At 32.6% G+C, this 16,102-nt stretch overlaps 1 protein-coding gene across 3 annotated transcripts; it reads left to right on the top strand.

Moving 5' to 3' along the window:
* Positions 1-2,347: 2,347 nt before the first annotated feature.
* Positions 2,348-13,415, top strand: LOC107478526 (protein SAWADEE HOMEODOMAIN HOMOLOG 2). 3 transcript variants are annotated; one of them, XM_052259670.1, is made up of 10 exons: positions 2,348-2,581; positions 5,534-5,690; positions 6,202-6,287; positions 6,387-6,432; positions 6,503-6,662; positions 10,606-10,681; positions 11,290-11,341; positions 12,089-12,232; positions 12,371-12,490; positions 12,961-13,415. In XM_052259670.1, the coding sequence occupies exons 3-10, from the start codon at positions 6,211-6,213 to the stop codon at positions 13,348-13,350; spliced, it is 1,065 nt and encodes a 354-aa protein (XP_052115630.1). In that variant the 5' UTR covers positions 2,348-2,581; positions 5,534-5,690; positions 6,202-6,210; the 3' UTR covers positions 13,351-13,415. The 3 variants fall into 3 exon arrangements, with proteins under 3 accessions (XP_052115630.1, XP_020993775.2, XP_052115629.1); XM_021138116.2 differs by lacking the exon at positions 5,534-5,690; XM_052259669.1 differs by lacking the exon at positions 5,534-5,690 and having other exon boundaries at positions 6,105-6,287.
* The last annotated feature ends 2,687 nt before the right edge of the window (positions 13,416-16,102 follow it).

Genomic DNA, 16,102 nt, shown 5'->3' with positions numbered 1-16,102 from the left:
AAAATAAATTTTATTGATATTTTTTTAATAAAAATAAAGTTTTAAAAATATTTTTATGTTTTGCGGATATATCCGATATCCGATCCGCAAATGTGTGGATTGGATCGGATCCAAGTTTAAAAATTGTGGATATTAGATCTGATCAGATCCGATGAATTTAGTGCGAATCAGATGAAAATTTTGGCTATATCCGATCCGATCCGATCCGATCCGATCTGCGTTCACCCCTAACCACATGGAGAAGGTTTTTTGGATTAATACAGAAGGCCATCTCCTAGACTCCTATTGTGATTTTTTTTTGTTTACTAAAGATAGGAGACTCGAACCCGTAACCTCATAATTGAGTATGGGGAGATGGGTTATTGTTTAAATTCGTCCCTGAAAGATCACGCGATCTTCATTTTCGTCCCCGAATGATTTTTTTAATCAAATTAGTCCCTGAAAGATAAACTGTTAGTCAAATTAGTCCTTCCGTCAATTGGATGATGACGTGTCACGTTAAGTGCCACGTGGCATGATGACGTGGCACGCCACGTGGCAGGTCAGTAACACGTGGCACGCCACGTAACAGGTCAGTGACACGTGGCATGTCACGTGTCACTTGACATATAAAAAAGTTTTCTATTAGTCAAAATAGTCATTGAAAGTCTTTTCAAATTGTAATTTTTTTATAGTAAAATTTTTTTTATTTAACTAAATTTATCAAATTATTGTTGATTATATATTTAAAAATTTAATATTTTAAATTTTACTAAATAATATAGTAATTATTTTAAATTTTAAAATTTTAAAATTTTTTAAAATTATAATTTTTATTATTATTTAATTTATATAATAAAACTCAATAATTGAAAAACTAGTTTATGGAATCACTTTTTGAATCTTAATATTTTAATATAATTTTTTAAATATTTCATTTAAAACAAAAAGAATTTTATTTTAATATGAAGCATATCTATTTATATAATGTACTAGTGCGGAGTAGCCTGTGTTATGCATAGGTATAATGTTTCCTATTTTATTTTATCGCATTGATTTGTGAAATTAAAAGAAAAATTATATAATCTATCTCAAATATATGAAACACACAAAAATTTATTATGATGTTTGCATGTATTACGTTTAAGAAGCAGTTTATTTATAATAATAATAATTAACCAACAAATTTTTAATATTTTGTAAAGTTTGAAATTGAAGCAAAATTTGTAGATTTTCTTGAATTTTGACTCTAAGTATCACTACCATTACCTCCTATATATAAGTAATACCGTAATGAAAAAAAAAAGATGTAGTAGAAAAAAATAGTGGTATAACTTTGTTTAGATTAACATACATAAATTTTGATTTTGAGCATATAACTTTGTTTAGACTAATAAATACATACATTTTAATTTTGAGTATATATATATTCCAGCAAAATGTAGTAATGTAACAAAAAAGATTTTAGAATAGAAAAGAATAAGAAAGATTTTGAGAAGAATTAAAAGAGAAAGATAATTTTATGAAGAAAAAATAAAAAAATTATATAAGGATTAGTTTGACTAATTTTTAAAATTTGAAGGATGAAAATGACTTACGTCTGGACTTTCAAAGACTATTTTGACTAATAAAAAACTTTTTATATGTCAAGTGACAGGTGGCATGCCACGTGTCACTGACTTGTCACGTGGCGTGCCACGTGTTACTGACCTACCACGTGGCGTGTCACGTCATCATGCCACGTGGCACTTAACGTGACAGATCATCATTCAATTGACGGAATGACTAATTTGACTAACAGTTTATTTTTCAGGAACTAATCTGATTAAAAAATTATTCGGGGACGAAAATGAAGATCACGTGATCTTTCAAGGACGAATTTGAATATTAACCCATGAAGAGACTATGCCATTTGAATTATTACTCTTTGGCGACTCCTCCTGTGATCTTGCAACCCTTGATGCAGCATGGAAGTACGTAAATTATATTGACCCGGTCAGACTAATAGATTCGGGTCAATCTGAATTTCATCGGTTTAATACCATTTAGATTAGATTTTTATGGGTTAATAACAAAAATAATTAGACATTTAATTTGAATTGGTGGAAGATTTAATTTATTGGTTTTTTAATCAACTGGTTGGATTCAGATTTGATAATTATGTATAAAAATATTTTATACTATTAATATATTAAAATTTATAATCCTTTATACAATTAAATTTATTTTTTTATTAACGTGTTATTACATAATTAGACGTGCGTATAAAGTTACTCTAAAGTGACCACGGCATCAAAATTAAATTCAAACTTTAAATAATTAAACAAACCGTTGAAAATATTTAAAGAAGAATTTATACTTTAATAATCGTGTAATTGGTTTCTGTAATTCATGACGCCGGGGATTATCGATCAACGACGACCCCGGCCTTCCACTATTCGCAAATCGCAGTACGTAGAAAGTTCTCAACTTTCTCGGAATCCAAACACCTAACTTCTCGCATTCTCACACTCTCTCCCTGCCCGGGATTCCCCTTTACGCTTCGGAGATGGGTCGCCCACCCAGTAATGGAGTCCCCGCCTTCCGCTTCACTCCCACCGAGGTACGCATCTATTCAATCCCATTCATTTTCTTCTTTCTCGCGTCCTCGAATAATAGGTGCCTGTTATTGGAGTTGGTGTCAAAGTAATGTATGTGCAAATATTCAAATAATATTGCCCTTAATTTTTTTTTTATGTTACATCTTAGGTCAGTCTCTTTATGGAAATAAATAAATGTAAAGAAATTAAAACAAAACAAGAGGAGGAGGATGGTTAATATTGTAAAGAATCTAGTTATCTGAGGTATATTGATTGCAGTGATTGAGTAAGAGATGAAGGAGATTAGAGAGGAGAGGATATAAGAGAAACTGAATTTTATTCTTTGTAACGTTTTCTTGTGTACATAAGTGTCATTAATATGGAAAGCTGACAACAGATTCTGTTAGCCTTTCACAAATCTAGTGCCAAACTGCATTGGTAATCAAATACTCTAACCGTCAGAACTGAATTTTCTTATCTGGTACTTTCTGTTTTGACCAAGTTCATCTATTGCTTTTGTGCCTTTACTGTCATATACCTTAACATGTCCCCTCAAACTAAAAGTGGGTTTTGTGTCACTCTTAATTTGGATTTAAACCTGTCATAAGAGAGTTATGGAGAGGGATTTGGTGAAGATGTCTACAATCTGGTGCTGGGCTGGTATGTGGGTGACGTGTTACTTTGTCCTTAACAAAATGGAGATTCAACTAAAGTGCTTGGATCTGCTATGTAGAATTAGGTTGGCAGCAAGGAGACAAGCACTTTGGTTGTCAAAATAGATGGACAAAAATTGGAATGTGAAGTTCTCTGAGAAGGTCTCTGGTCCAACTAAGCTCTGCCTGAGCTGCTGCCAATGCTCTAAATTCTACCTCTGTACTAGAGTTGCTGACTGTTTGTTGTTTACTGCATTTTCATGCAACTAGATTATTACCCAAGTAAATACAATAGCCAGTCGTTGCTTTTGGCAAATAGCAATCCATGGTCTAAGGTACCTCAAAGATAGCACGGTATCCTCTTAATGGCTTTGCAATGATTTAGAGTTGGTGAGTGCATAAATTGACAAACTTTGTTGACCGAATAGGTAAGATCAGGTATAGTCAGTGTTAGATATTGAAGAGCACCAACAATGATCGATACTGCTTAGGATCCTCAAATGGCTTTGAGTCATTAGCAAGTAATTTGGTTGGTGTAGGCAATTGGAGTTTGCATGGGATTGACATCAAGCATTTTTGTTGTATGGAGGAGATCAGTAGCATATTTTTGTTGTGTCAGGTGCAATTGATTAGTGGCTCTATAAAAAGCATCTAATCCAAACAAGAAAAAGAATTGAATTTGTGCAGGTCTTTTAGGGAGAATATGGAGTTCAGCTGCTTGATTAGAAGTTCTATGTTAGCTACATTGTTCCCTGTGACTAAGTTATCATCGAGATAGGCAAGTAGGTAAGTAATAGAGTTAGTTGTATTTCTTATGAATAAAGAAGGATCAGACTTAGTACTACAGAATTAAAAATTTTTTGAGGGTTATAAGTTGCCTTCCATAATTTACAAATTAGAGAAGTATTATGGTGTATGAACCCCAACGGTTGTTGCATATAGACTTCTTCATAAAAATCTCCATTGAGAAATGCATTGACAAAGTCAAATTTGTCTTAAAAGTCAACCCCTCCCTCTGATGAAACCCTTTAGCAGCCAATCTTGTTTTGTACCTCAGGATTCTGTCTTGTGGATCCTTTTTGAGAGCAAAAACCCATTTGCAATGAATGATGGTTGCAGTTTCGTAAGAGCTCTATATTCATTGTCAGTTTCTTGTTTCCATTGTGTGGTGGCAAGAGCTTGAGCTACTGTTTTGGCAATTGCAAGGTGAGATCAATGGGTGTAGTGGTGGTGAGTGCCTTGTGTTTGACAACCAGTTATGGATCTAGTTATCATATGGTGTCTTTTGGTGGTATGTATGGGAGTTATAGAAATTCTTGGAAGCTGTATTTCTAGGACAATGATAGATAGCATAGGTGAGTAAGAGATGTATTCTGTCTTAAGAGGAGGTGTATATGTGGATGGGGTTATATCTGTAGTTATTGGAGAGGGAGGAGGGAGGGTGTTGGTAGTGCAATGGGAGGTGAAGGAGATGGGGATCATGGTGGATGTTTTTGAGGTGCAGGTACAGAGAAGAAAGACGGCTCAGAGACATGGTTAGAAGTAGAGTAGATGCTGTGAATGTAGACTCAGTACTAGTAAAACTAGTATGGAAACATGTTTTCATAGATATCACATATCCAATTATTGAGGTATATTGATTGCAGAGTGATTGAGTAAGAATGATGATGAAGGACCCTAGCTACCCTCTGCGCTGCCAAAAGCCTAATTGAGGCAAATCTTGTTTAATAGGTATCTTTCTATAGTGTAAACTAAGTTAAATTTCATGACTTCTCTTTAGATTTCTGGTTGTGCTCTCACCTGTTTGTGTATGAAATACATTGGCCCTAATTACTGGTGTCTAAAATGCTTTTATTATTATTATTAAAAGAATACCATCTACTTTCTTGTGTTTTATTTAACAGTTCTTTACTTTAGATAGTTTAAGGCTGCACATTTTCCATGTTATTTTTGGTCAAGTGCCATATTTTGTTTTTACTTGGGGAATCTTTACACTAGAGAAGATGAGTGAGATACAAAAGCTGATCAAGGAGTTTTTCTTTTTAACTTGTTGTGTCAACCTCACCTTGCCAACTATAAATTGAACCATATTGGAACTGAAGAAGATAGATAATCAAAGAGTCATCTACTAGTGTCGTGTGATAGCTGATTGAAGTTAAGCAAAAACAATCATGAAGCTTCATTACTCCAGCAAAATACTTGTTTGTTTGGATAAATGAGATAGAATGAAAAGAAAAGGATTACAAATGTGATGGAACTGATATTGATCATCGTTCCTCTTTTTGTGTAAATTATCTTAACTATAAGACATCAATAATGCAGCTAGTCAGCTAGTGCCTGAACTTGGTTTGCCACCTCATTGCTTAATGAGACTGATGCAGGATACTGAGTCGTGTATTGTTTTAATGGTTAGCTTTCAAGCCTAATATATTGTAAGCTTTCACAACATTTTGAACTAACCTTCTCTCCAATCACACAGGTAGTTATTTTGAACTGCTTTTCTGACATATACTTCTTTGCTTTTTTAAAATGGACAGAATTATGGGGCTTCATAGTTGATACTTTTATTTGGGGTAATATAGTTCAGGAATAACTGTTATATGTCCTAGTATGCGATGATGCAGCAGGTTGTTACATCCAGGATGGATATGTTTAGTTTCTCATTTCCCAAGTATCTGGAAGACATGCTTTTGAATCTGGTGGTGTAGAAAACCTTACCCACTCCATGTTTTGGACCATTTTACTGTTATTCCTGATTTTTTTGAGGTTAAGTGGGACTCTTACTTTTAGAACATATGGATTAATTATCTGTAATTAGGTCGTAATCAGATAGATTTATGATCTGCCATCTACTTTATTATGGACAAGAAAATTGACACTCAACTTATGACAGAATAGGGAAAGGCTATCATGCAAAAAGGGAAGAGTTCTTTTATGGAAGTTTTCCCATCAAGGTACTGGCATAAACTATAGTTTATTTATCTGTACAGGTGACAGAAATGGAAACTATTCTGCAAAATCACAACTATGCAATGCCAGCACGCGATGTACTTACAGCTCTTGCAGAGAAGTTCAGGTATGGCATATTCGCCGTTCTATTTTTAATTATTTTATGCAATATGAATAGTATGCCCCTTAAAAGCAGGACGGAAGTTATGAAATGCTTTTTGTGCAGTGAATCACTAGAACGGAAAGGCAAGATTACAGTGCAGATGAAACAGGTATGAAAACTATATTTTTGCTGTGATTATCATTCATGCTTGATTTTCTTACGTTCTTCCTTTATTATAGGTCTGGAATTGGTTTCAAAATAAGCGCTATGCTATTAGGGCAAAATCAAGCAAGACACCTGGAAAGTTAAATATCACTCCTATGCCCCGGGATGAATCAACCACAGTAAGGAATATACCTCAACTGACAGCTGGTCCAATTCCTGCTACATCAGGTTCAGGTAGAATGTTGTTCCTTTATGGTGCATAAATTTTAAATTTTGCATGACTACATAGCCATACTGGGCAGAAAAGCAGTGTGCATGAGGGAGGGGAAACTGCAAAAAATTACTTCCTTAGTTTCATGATGCTGGTCTTTTAAGGTTGTGCACAGATTAAGGAAATGATAGAATGTTATAGAGGTTTTAAAGAAACCCAAGTAAATAGCTAAAATACCCTTCCTTTTATTCCACCATTATAATTTATTACCCACGACTTTCATGTATCCCAAGAATAGTGTAAGGTAAAAATGGTATTATGTTTCATATTGAAGTTCTAAAATGACAATCAATTTGAATTATGTTAAAATTAAAAAAAAAAAAATCAACATTGTGGAATGGAGGGAGTATGACGTTTTGGCTTGGTGGGATTTGTTTTTCTTACCACAGAAACTGGTGACTGACTCAGCACAGGAGGATTGTGTTTGTTAGAACTTCAACTAGTTGCTTGATGCTATCATTTCAAGTTTTCAAAAACTATCAAGCTTGACAATCTTAGGTTAATTTAACCAAACTGAGTTTATACTTGTAATGGGATCATAGACCTTAACACAGATAGTAAAATCATATCATTGTGTTTTTGGCAACCCAGGTTATTTTTCCATGCTTCAAGGTGCTGCTTCATTGCCTAACATTGCTTGCAAGTATTTTTCCATTGATGATCATTCCAACAAGCTCTCTTCTTCCTTTGTCATGAAGCATTCCAACCAGCTTTTCAGGCTGATGATAATATTGACCATCTTGTTTAGCAATCCTTTCAGTCCAACTTCTATAGATTCACTGAGTTCTTTGTCCATAGTGTTTTAAGGAGTCCAGTTTATATTTTATTGTTGTTAACAGTCAATGCTATGAACCAAATAAACTGAAGGTTAAATCTTGGTCAATGTTATGAACTCTCTCCCAACCGCATAAACTGTTGAACAAAGGCAAATATATGGTATCATGTGATAACAATTGTGTCGTGCTAGAGCCATTTGGACTTGAAGTGTGGACAATGTTATTGCCTTACTGTTCATCCTACCTTATGCTAAAATAAGGACAAATAAGGTTTACACTCAAGAACACTTACTCATAGAGGCTTTGATGCCACATGTTTAGATTCTATAGTTAGTTTCATATAGTTAATGATAATTTGATTAGGGTTTGTGCCCAGTATAAGTTGAAAAGGAAAGATATAAAAGAAGGTGAACAAAGGGGGAAGGCATAGGTTTTGAAGGTGATAAGAAGGTGCCAAAACCATAAACCACACTGTCATAGATGGCATCAAACATGGTTTTGGTATCATCTCCAGTTGTGTCCAAAAGGAGGGTGGTTGATAGGAGTCATGAGAAAAGAATGATGACAATAACTTGCGACCACCACTAGAATGGCCATTCAAGATTTATGGTGGGAAGCTTTGGTGGAATTACAAGAGAACAATAGGGGGGAAACCCTAATGGTGAGTCCTCATTGGGTTGCTAGTGACGGAGGCAAGGTATCAATGGTTTAGTGAGAGAGATGGTGACACAACAGCAAGAAGGGTCATAAGGATGAAAGCCGAGCCAATCGAAGAGAACATCATGGGCAATCTTAAATTTGGGTAAAACTAATGGTGCATTGCTTGATCACTGTCATCACCATCACCAAATGAATGTGACTAGCACAGGGGTGGATGGCCATCATGGTTGATCTACATACAGCAGCCAAAATGGGGTCTCTCCTATACTGACAGCACAGCAGTTTCTAATCCACAGTTTAGGAAAGGAGGCTTTGATTGATTCTTCATTCAACAAAGGGGATCTTTCTCCCTAAAGGGATATAGGCAGGCCAAGCCCAACTTAGGTGGAAGAGATGGAAAAGTTTGCACGAGTCCAAGATCTAGGATTGTTTCTCTTTCTTGGTGGGAACCCGATTCATCCAGTAGGAAGACATGTTGGGTCCAATGCAGTTTATGTAGCAAGGAGTGGACCTAAATCATGAATTCCATTTAGGAATAGAAGAGGGATATCATCTAAAGAAGGGGCATTGGATGCAGCTGGTTTAAATGGACATACAAGATAAAGAAATAGGTCCAAACAATAGAGAAGATCTTTGACCTTGAAGTTAATCATGACTGCCTAGACATAAGGGGTTTTTGTTTGGAGTGGGGATATGGATCTGTAATTGTTAAGACACCTTTTTATAATCACAGTTATTACAATTCGATTAATATAAACAAAAGGATAAGGGGAAGGCATCTAGTCATTCAATGTGATTTGTTGGTGATAATGAGGACTCACAAAGAGAGCACACACTTGTATCATTTTTAGGCTTCTTGGCGCATAGTCTTGAATTCCCAATTCAATAATACAACGCATTTATCTTCAGCTCTCTCTTTTTTTATACTGTTTCTAATATTGTGTCATGGTCTATCTCCAAAAAACATTGTCAAGTAGAGGCACATCAACGATATTATGGTAAGCTTTAATTTAGGAGTAGGTCTTCGAGATAAAGAAAATATCTCATGAGATCCTAATTATATCTTATAGTATATTATAGAGTATCCTATATGATTTAATAGGATTTGTTTTACTTACTTTCTTTTCTCATGATTTTATCCATATTTAATTGGGATAAAGAGCCCTCTATTATTACATGAGATCATTTCTTTTTCCCCCATCAAGTACACTACATCTCATTGTCTGGTATATTACCTAATTATTCAATTCTTTGTTTTCTGTCTTCCTCCTTCCCTGCATCAAGCTCATGATCTCAACCCCTCCTGTTGGGTGTTCGTAGCTTCTGCATTTCAAACTCCAGATATGATTTTGCTTTTTGACGAAGTGGTTTAATGATGTGCGTGGTGCCTTAATATATTAACCATTAATTGATTCAAAACTTTCATAATATGTAAATGATGATTGTTGTGCAATTTTGAAAATGATTCATTATTATGTAATTGACAGTGCATATTGCTGATTAGTTTAACTTGATTGTTTATAAATGTGCAACACAAAATCAAACATATGATCAGTTTCAGCATCATAATATCATTGTTATTCATGTACTTTGAGCTTTGGGTAATATTAGGAGGATTTTGCCTGTTTTCCCTCTCAAGGTTGCTAGGTTGTTGAAGAATGACATTTTCATTTAACACTGCAGTTTCAATTGAGCATTTTAAAATTTAATAATAGTAATTTTCCTGGTTTTTAAGTTTTAACAGATATACTATTGATTTTGGAAATTGTAACTATCTTTTCATCACAATCATTGTTTATTTCAAGCTTGTTAAAACTTGATTACAGATACATTTTAGGTTCAAGCCGTGTTTAAAATATAAAATCTCCAAATTTTATGTCTCTGGGTGCTTATTATGTTGCTGTTATCTTTTAATGTACTTGGCATGATGTTTCTCATTAAGATGGAAGTATATGAAGGCACAACTGAATAGAGACAAACTGGACTCAGTTAATTTTGTGTCCAACTTAGTAATCTGTAAGATACACACCATTATCTACATCCATACCTGATCATTTTTTCCCTTATTTGTTCAAAAATACTTCAAACACAACTGGTATAGTGTCAACAAAATTTAGATAAAAGTGATATTTTCACATGAACCTAGCAGGATCCATTATTGATGAAAATGACACATTTCAAGAACTTTCCTTGAATTTTGGGACGAGTGTAGAGATATAAATATTGGTAATTTGACATTTATGAATATTTGAAAATGTATAAATCTTGAAAACAGTGGTATTTGCTATTTCCTGTAATGCCATCTTAATTATATTATTTGGTCACTATGCCAATGCTTTAACAAGTAGGGATATCAATTGAAATAAATATAAATGCATAGGGTGTCTTAATTATAGACTAAAGAGTGCTATTTTTATTTTTATTCTTTGGTCATCTTGTTTACTTATACTTTGGCTTCATTTGTTTTCAGTTCCAACACCAGGAAAGGTAACTCCAGAAAATTCAGTTATGGAGTTTGAAGCTAAATCTGGAAGGGATGGAGCATGGTTAGCATTTTCTTTGGGTGTGTTTGGACCACTATGGAATTGGAATTGATTTGATTTCAAAATTAAATTATTTGTTTGGAATAAATAAAAAATAGGACTTGAATTGATTATAACTGCAGTTCAAATTCCTTCATTTTTTTTTATAGAATTTTGTTGGAATTGAAATGATTTGGTATAATAAAAATGTAAAATGTAATTTTTATCCTTTAGGTATTAATATAAAAGAAAAGGGTTTGGAAAAAAGTAACAGGCTGTAGAGGTCTGATGGCAGCTGGCAGTGATCTGGTGGCAGCGATTGAAGGTTGTTTGGCAGGTGTACGACAGTGGTTATTGGTGGTGTGGAAAAATTATATGGTAAATAAAGGATAAAAATGTAAAATCAAATTATTATCTTAATTTTTAAATCAAATCAATTTATAGTTTACATAATTAATTCCAAACACAATTCATTTCCAATTCAATTCATGTCAAATCAATTCCATCAATATTTTGTTCCAAACACGCCATTTAATCGTGTTGTGTAATTTTCCATTTCTCACTTAACGTGTGTGTGTGTATATATAATATGTGTGAGAAATTGACATAATCCTTTTCCACTCTTCCCTTAGGTATGATGTGGCTAGCTTTCTATCACACAGATATCTGGAGACAAGTGATCCGGTAATTTTAGGCTGAGATGATTTTGATTCTAAATCTTGTGAAGAAATTAATGCATTTCTTTTTAATATTTTTATGTATTTATTTATTATTTTTTAAATGTGATGTTACTTCGTAGTTCTGTGATCACATAGCTTACCTAACATGCCTATTCGATGTGATGCTTGTTTTAAGATGTTCATAGTGTTTGAACCATAATGACCTGCTTGTTTTTTTTTGCAATGAATGATTAAAATGATTTAACTGTTTTCCAGGGAGAATGAATGATTTGTATGTAACATTTCACTGTCATTAAGTCAGTCCAACTGCTTATCTTAAGATAGCTAAAGAATGTGGTGTTAGTGGTACATTTTTCCTTCTAGCTTTGTTTCAAAGCAATATTTGAAATGTTAATGAAGGATCTTACCAATAAATAGTTTGGGTCTCAATTTCAAGTAACCCATTAATTGTACTGTAATCTTTTATGAATTTAATTTTGATGCACTGTCAATGTAAAGTAGTTTTACACATGTACCTAATGACATAATGCTACATCAATAGAAATAACTGTTTTTTACATTAATCGCGTGAATGGTCATCCAAAAGAACGGATATGATTGCACGATCAGTGCATCAATATTAAACTCATCTTTAATTGTCAAATATTTTTGAGTAATATGGAAGAGAGTTTTGTTGTGCATTTCTACTTATTGTTTTGGGGTTTTAATACTTATCGATAATGTAATGGTTACAACTTTCTCCGTGTTTTAGGAAGTGCTGGTACGGTTTTCTGGTTTTGGATCTGAGGAAGATGAGTGGATTAATATCCAAAGAAATGTCAGGCCACGTTCCTTGCCATGTGAATCATCAGAATGTGTTGCAGTCCTCCCGGGGGATCTCATTCTTTGTTTTCAGGTAGGAATATCTATGGAAGGTTTCAGTTAAAAAGTTTGACTGATTATGTTGATCATGTTAACTCTATTTGTATTTTGCTTTTATGGAACATCTTTTTTTTTTCCTATTATTCATGAGCTATGATTTTGGACACTACAGGAAGGTAAAGAGCAAGCCCTTTACTTTGATGCCCATGTGCTTGATGCTCAAAGACGGAGGCATGATGTAAGAGGCTGTCGATGTAGATTTTTGGTTCGATATGATCATGATCAGTCAGAGGTAATAATAATCACCTGATTTTGTCTTACATGATCTTTTCTTTTATATTTTGGTTGCCTTGTTATTTTGTCATTTACAAAACTCACTTCTGCTCCGGTTCTTAAATGTGCAGATATCAATCTATTTTATTTTAACTTGTGTCTAAATATTCATTGCTGTAATGGCGTCCTGATCAGATATAAATAGTGCCATTTTTCTCTCTCTGAATTAAGTTTCCACACCTTATTTTCCATTGGATCTTTGATTCAAATGGTTACTGGTTACTATTATTTGATAGAATCAAGAAATGCAGAATAGATGCAAAACAGTGATATGTGTAGCTATGCTTGTCAGTCTTAATGCTGATGATGCCTTTTGAAATGATGCAGAATCATGTGTATCGAATTTTAATGATGACAACTGCACTGTTTGAAACTTAGAGTTCATGCGTTTGATTTGATGCATTTTGTTCTCCTGCCTGTTCTTTCTAGGAAATTGTCCCGCTCAGAAAGGTCTGTCGCAGACCTGAAACCGATTACAGATTACAGCAACTTCATGCTGCAAATGAAGCCGGAGCTACGGATCAGCAAAAGATTGCCACAAAACCAGTAAATGCGCATGGTATCAGGGTTACTAGTTCTTCTGAAACGCTGCCACGGCAGCAGAATGCAAACATCTCTATGGCACCACCACATGTTTTGCAAATGACAGTTTCGGTAGCGCCCCAAAATCTAGTTGTTGATCCAAAGAAAACTGAAACGATTATTAATGTTCAGGCAGGAAATTCGATTATTGCCCCAGGCAGTGTTGCACTTACTAGCAGCATTGCTATAAGCAGTGTTCCTGAGGTACCTAGTCAAAACATCTCTGAAGGAAAATAACTATTTTTGTGATTTCATTTTTTCTAAATTTTTAATGAGATGGTAGTACATACCTTTATTAACAACTTGTAATTCGCTCGGCAGTTAACTTTTGAACGCAATGCTTGTACAGGACTGTTTGTACCTTAGCTTTTATCTGATCTCTGGAAATTAAGGATGAGATGAGAATACACCTTTTCAAGCGCACAGCTGTGAAATTTCTGTGCAGAAAGAGAACAAAAAAGAAAAAAATGAATTTAAGAGTAAATATGACAAAATGAGTGGACTGCGTAAAAACTAAAAAGGAAATAATGAAGGGAATGGTAACGGGATACAAATAATAAATAAAAGAATGATATGCTTCGTGATGGATGATCTCAATCTGTCATGGAGAGGTTTTAAATTAGTATTTAGGCTGTGTTTGTTTATGAGAACAGGATAGGATAAGACATTGAGAATAGGACCAGACAAGACACGGATGGATAGAGACACAAAATTGTGTTCTTGTATTCTGTTTGGTGATAAATTAGAACAAATTATGAAAATTTAATTTATTCTTATTTTTTTCATTCAAAAAATTTGAGATGAAAAATATAATAATAAAAAAATATAATTATGAAAAATTAATAAAAATAATGAAAGAAAAAAGAAAAATAAGTTGTTTCCTTTGTTAATGTCCTTGTGTCCTTCCTGTCAGGATGAACACAAAATACACTAATTTAGTGTCTCTGGACATACTGTCTATGTCTCCTCTTCCGAACATAATTTTATGTCTCTGTGTCCATGTCTCGGTGTCCTGTCTCTGTAAATAAACGCAGCCTTATAAATTAGGAGGCCACTCAGATAAAGATGCCTAAAACGTCCTTTTTTAAAGATGTTTTCATGTTGTGTTTTAATTGGTTTCTGTATAATTTATTCGGTGTTCCTCATCACATATTATTAAATTCCTCAAAAGATTTTCTTTCCAAAAATAATAAAAAATATTTAAAATAATTAATTTATATTCGTACAATATATAAAATAATTACTATATTATTATTATATTATAGATTAAGATTTACTAATTTAATTTTTTTTATTTTTAATACAAGCATTAGAAATAAATAAAATTTTTATAACTAAATGTAGTGTAACAAAATATATATAATATTAATTAATTCTTAAAAAATTCTAAAAAAGTAGTTTCTTTCATTTTAGTAAAATAACTATTTATTAAAGTAGACAAATTAATTATTTTCTTCTCATATACAATTTTTTAAGACATAAAAATAATTAATTAGGACATTGGTTAAGATAATTAAAGTCACTATTTCATTAAATTTTTAATTTAAAAAAAATCCTAGTTAATTTTGGTATAGAAATTTCGAATTTGAAAACATTGATAAAAATTATGTTGAATTTTGATTTATTTGATTCTCATTTAAATTAATCACTACATAAGTTAAAGTTCTGTTTTAAAGTTATATTCGAGCTTTAATATGATTTTTAAAGTTTCAATTTACTTAGTTTGATTTTTTAACTTAGGTATCCGTGACTCATATTAGGGTTTTAAGTGTTTAGTTAAAAAAAAAGGTAAAAAAATTTCAATTGTCACATCAAATAGTCGCTAGAATGTATAATGTAGTAGTCGTTAATCCATCTCAGCATGTCGTTAACGATTTTGTGAGACAGTGACAAAAATAAGATTAGGAACCAATGTGAGTCATAACTATTAAGTTGGGAGACTAAATTGAGTAAATCGAAATTTTTAAAATTAGATTGAAACATAGTTGTTAGAACCGAACCAGTGATCGAACCGGTCAAGCTAATGGTTCACTAGTTTATTGGTTCAACCGATAAATCACTGGTTGAACCGATAAAACCGGTCTCACGTAAATATAAAATATAAAATAGTTAAAAACTTAAAATTAAAATTTGAAATACATATCTTCACTAACATTTTATGAAGAATCAAGTCTTGACTTTTAAAAATAACTAATATAAAAAAATCATAAAATTTTAATACTACAATAGTATCTTATTTGGACAGTAGATTTATAATATCAGTAGATTTTAACAGTAACATCAAAACAAATAACCTTAATTACAATATTAGCAATAAAATAGATCAAGTAAATTAATAAATTTTTAGTGAAATTTATATATATTTATATTAATAATGGTATATAATTAAAATATAATTAATTTTAAAAATAGAAAAAACAAAAATTAAATTAGATATTTATGTATACTATATAATTAATATTTGTCAAATATAAAACTTAGAAGTGCATTGGCTAAGTGGCAAGTAGAGGTTGCTTTTGTTTCAAAGTTCTTGGTTCGAGACCTTGTGGAGACATTTTAAAATTTTTTTCAAGTAGACCAATTCGGTTAGATCGGTTTGCACCGGTTCACACTGGTTTTATTCCTTAAACGGTTCAAGGAGTAAACCGTTTACAACAATGAACCTATAGTATTTGAGGATATGATCTGATATGTAAGATGATCAGATTGGATCGAATCGGATCCATACTCTAACCAGATAGAAGTAAATATGTTTAAAAAAGTAAAGAAAAAATTATTGACTTTTTTTATAAAAATAAAATTTTTTAATATTTTTTATTTTATGTATATATTTGATATCTGATCCAAACATAAAAAGTGCTAATATCGAATTTGATCTAATTAGTTTAGTGCGGATTGGATCGAAATTTCAGCCATATCCTATCTGTAAACACCCCTAGCAATAATAACTAAAAATTTATAATGATTATATTTATAACAATTTTTGTAA

This window comes from Arachis duranensis, chromosome 3 (assembly GCF_000817695.3).
Source record: "Arachis duranensis cultivar V14167 chromosome 3, aradu.V14167.gnm2.J7QH, whole genome shotgun sequence".
Taxonomy (NCBI): Eukaryota; Viridiplantae; Streptophyta; class Magnoliopsida; order Fabales; family Fabaceae; genus Arachis; species Arachis duranensis.
This window is presented reverse-complemented; position numbering and strand designations above follow the sequence as displayed.